The following is a 4,843-nucleotide window of genomic DNA, read 5'->3' on the forward strand; positions in this document are numbered from 1 at the left end:
CCACTCAAAATGGAGGATCAACAAGGAGTGGAAGGTCAAGGCGGCCAGTGGATTGATGCCTTTAAGAAAAGAATAGTGGTGATATCTGGGCCTTCGTGGTGGAGAGTTTCAAGTCATCGATAAGATCCAAGAGCAGGCTGGGGAGGCTCGGGAGTCTGCAGGGCAGAAACATGTAGCAAGCGAGAGGATATCAAAATTAACATTTTGGAGGTGTGTTCGCCAAGATATACCGTGAGCCGGTCATGAAACAAGTGCCAACAAACTTGAGAAGATTGCGGCACCGCTACTCTCGTTTAATTTGGGACCATTTCCATCACCCTAACCAGAACCCCCTCATCTACTTGCAGTCACTCTCCATTCCCACCATCAGCTCCAGGCAGCCCACAACCTACTGTTTGTCGCTACAGATTTGCCTTTTCTGAACTTTCCATATAAATTGAATCTGACGGTATATGGTCGTTTATGTCTGGCCTCTTTTACTGAGCATAACGTTTCACAGATTCATCTGCGTCGTAGCTTGTATCGGTAGTCTGTTCTTTTTTACTGTGGAGCTGTATTCCTTTGTATGGAATATACCACGTTGTATTTATCCATTCATCGGTTGATGGACACTTGAATTTCCGGTTTGGGTTTATTATGAATTATGCTGCTCTGAATATCTGCATATAAGTCTTCGGGTAGACAGAGGCTTTCATTTCTCTGGGGCTCATATCTAGAAGTGGAACTCTTCAGTTCTATGGCAATTCTGCATTTAACCTTTGAAGAAACTTCCAAACCATGTTCCAAAGTGTGTCATCTTACCTTCCACAAGTCACGTAGGAGGGGTCTCCCTTCTCCATGTCACTGCCAACATTTGTTACTGTCCATCTTTTATTATCATTACCATTCCAGTGGGTGTCAAGTAGTATTTCACTCAGTTTTGATTTGTACTTTTTTTTTAAGTTTATATGAGAGAGAGAGAGAGACAGCGCATGTGCACATGCACCCCCACATGCAGGGGAGGGGCAGAGAGACAGGGAGAGAAAGAATCCCAAGCAGGCTCTGTGCTGGTAGCATAGAGCCCAACAAGGGACTGTCTCACAAATGGTGAGATCACGACCTGAGCCAAAATCAAGAGTCAGATGCTTAACCAACTGAGCCGCCCAGGTGCCACTGATTTGTACTTTCTAATATTAAGGATGTTGAGCATTATGCATCTTTTCACATACTTATCAATCATTTGGATAGCTCCTTCGGTGAAATTTGCAGCTTTTGACTGGGTTTTTTATCTTTCTATTATTGAGCTGTAAGAAATCTTGATGTGTTCTACGTATGAGTCCTTTGCTAGATACATGATTTGGATATATTTTCTCCTACTCTGTAGTTTGGATTTTCATTTTCTTAATGATATCTTTTGACGAGCCAACATTTTTAATTTTGATGAAATCCAATTTATCATTTTCCCCCTTTAAGTATAATGGTTTAGTTGTCAAATCTAAAAAGTCTTTGCCTAATCCAAGGTCATAAAGACTTTTCTCCATCTCCTAGAAATATTACAGAGGAATTAAATTAGAAATCCATGAAAATAAGATACACTAAAAAAAAACCCCAGCTCTCAAATATGTGGAAATTAAATAACATAGTTTTAAATAATCTACGAGTCCAAGAAGACACAATTACATATATAAGAAAATATTTTTAGGAGAATGACAAATATTTCCACAAATATTTAAAAAGCAAAAAATATAAAAGGGCGTTTCTTAAATGTCGTGCGTATCATTTACGCTCTCCTCTTTCAGCTATTTACATACTTTTCCTCTTCTTCAGAGTCAAAATTCCCAGAAAGAATGTTTATATTCAAGCATCCAAATTTATGCTCATGTGTTCGCTTCTTTACTTGACACCCCTCAGTAGCACGCAACACGGCCTGTGGAGGCTTTGCTCCACTGACTACACTTCCTGGGGTCCCGCTGAGCTCCTTCCTGCTCAATCCAGCCGAAGAGCTCCTGTCTCCATGCTGTTTTCCTCCTCACTCTCTGCCCGCCATGTTCGTGCCTCTCTGCTTCCTTCTGCTTCCCTTCTCCTTCGAGGACCTCCTCATCTCATGTCTTCAATGGCCATCTGCACCCAGAGGATCTTGTGTGCAGAGTCCCAGCGCAGGTCCCTCCTCTGACTTCACCCGCAGATCGCACAGCCCCCCACCGGCACCTTCTCTCAGCTATTCTCAAAGGCCTCTCGAATTCAGTCTGTCCAAATCCAAACTCATAATCTCTCCCAGCCCAGGTTCTCTTTGGAAATTTTTTCTTTCAATAAATGGTACTGTCTGCCCAGCCACCAGCCTGGAACCTAAGAGTCATCCAGGATAGATCCTTCTCTTTAAAAAAAAAAAACAACCTTTTTTAATGTTTATTATGGAGGCAGAGAGAAACGGAGCATGAGTGGAGGAGGGGCAGAGAGAGGGGGAGACACAGAGTCCAAAGCAGACTCCAGGCTCTGAGCTGTCAACACAGAGCGTGACCTAAGGCTTGAACCCATGAGCTATGAGACCATGACTTGAGCCAAAGTCAGATGCCCAACCGACTGAGCCACCTAGGTGCCCCAGATCCTTCTCTCTTTATTTTATTTATTTATTTATTTTATAATTTGTGCAATTCCTTTTTTTTTTTTAATATTTATTTTTGACAGACAGAGAGTAAGCAGGGGAAGGGGAGAGAGAGAAGGAGACACAGAATCCAAAGCAGGCTCCAGGCTCTGAGCTATCAGCACAGAGCCTGACACGGGGCTTGAACTCATGAACCAGGATATCATGACCTGAGCTGGAGTTGGCTGCTTAACAGACTGAGCCACCCAGGCGGCCCGATCCTTCTCTCTTTAAACCCCAGTATCCGATCCATCATTACGTTTCATTGGTTTAACTTCACAGATCTCTCAGATAGCTGATGTCATCTCCCTCTTGGCTACTACCATCCCTGTCCCTCCCTAAGAATATGGTCCAGCCACCTGGATAGCTTCCCAAAATCCACAGTCACCCTCACTCAGCCCAACCCTCTCTGCACACTGGGGTCGGAGAGCCCTGTCATGTCACGGTCATGTCATGGCACTCTCCTGCTTCAAAGGCTCTCAACAGAAAGACAAAACTTTAATGTGGCTTAATTGGCCCATTCCAATCTTATCTCTACCCACTTTCTAGTCTCTTCTCTGAACCACACTCCACACCCAAACCATGTATTTGGGTCCTTTACTAGTCCCTTGCACTCCTTTCCCTGCCTCTAACCACATGGCCTTTGCACATGCTATCTCCTATGCCTGGAACATGTTTCCCTCCCCCTTAGCCATATTAATTCCTATTTATCCTCCATATTTCTATCAAGCATCACTCCCACAAGGAAGGCTTCCCTGACAAGGTCAAACACTCTAGTTATTACCAACTCCCATATTTCTTTTTAGCACCCACTGAGCTGCAGTCTTGCCATTGAATTTGGGTGATTATATGCTGTGAGTCTGTCCCCAACCAGTGTAAGTTCCATGAGGCAAGTCCCGTAGTTGGTTTTGGTTTTTTGTTCATTGCTGCATCCTTAGTGCCTGGCACTGAAAACTACTTGTTGAATGCGTAACTGAGTCCTGGTAAAGCCATCCAGGATGAAAACAGGACTGAGGAGAAGAAGATAATAGTGAAGGAAGACATGTGGATGTCATCAAAGAATAAAGCGGGGGGTGGCCAGCCAGTAAAATGGCCAGGGAAGAGCTGAAGATTGTAGAGACACCAGTGGGTGCGCCCAGGGTGCAGGGCCGTAGGAAGGTGGGTGTTGTGGTGGTACAGAAGCAGTCAGGGACAAAAGAGAAACAAGTTCTCCTGGCAGAACTCACCCCTTTGCCTGGATCAGATTTTCTTCCCGAGAAACAGAAAGGGTCCCTCATAATCAGAATCCAGGGGGGCTACAGTTTTTCTTAGGGGAAGCAAGAAAGCCATCGTTTGCTAAAGGAAGTTGTCACTTAGTGAAAATGGGGCACATGATACACATTCACGCTGGCCATTGAGTCCCAGAAGATCTGCCAAGGTCCCACTCCCGAGGCCTGGGTAGTAACTACTGGGACCAACAGAAAGCTCTCTACTCCCAAACTGCCACACAGCATCTCATCAGCAGCTCTTTGTGATTCTTTATCAGATGCCAAACAACAGATCTTTGAGGCTTGAATGAAAATACTTTCCATGAAGACACATACCTTGGTCCATCCAGGAAACTGGATAAAAGTGTCCTGGGGCAGGTCTGGGATCCCGCTGGGGATGGAGAAGTTCCCCGTGTAAAAGGCCGGGAGTGTGTAGTTAGACAGGCTGTGGGCAAAGGCTTTATCATGGCGGCCATGGCTACGGCCATGGCTACGGCCACGGCCAGGCCAGCCTCCCAGATGTCTGTGCACTGCATCCTCCGTGTCGAGCGGGAAGATCATCCAGTCCGTGAGGTTGTTGGAGCCGAGGGTCAGGTTAGAAATAAGACCCTGTAAAGGAGAAACAGAGTCACCAGCTGGGGTGGGAAGAAAAAGGCAGCAACTGTCTCTGGGTCCCTGCCCTGAACCCTTAGGGCAAGCAAACTGGGATATGAAACACCAACAGTAAATGAGACTCAAATTATGGGTACACCAAAGTGGCACCTTGCTTGAGGCCAGAGCTTTTGACCCCATGCCTGCAACGTTCCGTGCTTGGTTCAAAGTCATTGATGAAAGGAAGGGATGATGGAGTCTATGGAATGGGAGAATGAATGGAGTCAGGAATGCAGAAGGTGTCATGGGGGAAGAGGGCCGGACCCTACCCCTTCCTATAACCAGGAGCCAAGTCTTGGCATTGAGCCCCTTGGTGGCTCTGGGA

General features: G+C 45.7%; 1 protein-coding gene across 1 annotated transcript in view; it reads right to left on the reverse strand.

The window, feature by feature from the left end:
• The window catches only part of GLB1 (galactosidase beta 1), a 78,700-nt gene that overhangs the window by 12,825 nt on the left and 61,032 nt on the right, over positions 1-4,843 (reverse strand). Inside the window, exon 15 of the mRNA XM_029938779.1 lies at positions 4,204-4,476. Coding sequence (XP_029794639.1) covers positions 4,204-4,476 — 273 coding nt within the window. The remainder of the gene's footprint in view (positions 1-4,203; positions 4,477-4,843) is intronic.

This window comes from Suricata suricatta, chromosome 5 (assembly GCF_006229205.1).
Source record: "Suricata suricatta isolate VVHF042 chromosome 5, meerkat_22Aug2017_6uvM2_HiC, whole genome shotgun sequence".
Classification (NCBI taxonomy): Eukaryota; Metazoa; Chordata; class Mammalia; order Carnivora; family Herpestidae; genus Suricata; species Suricata suricatta.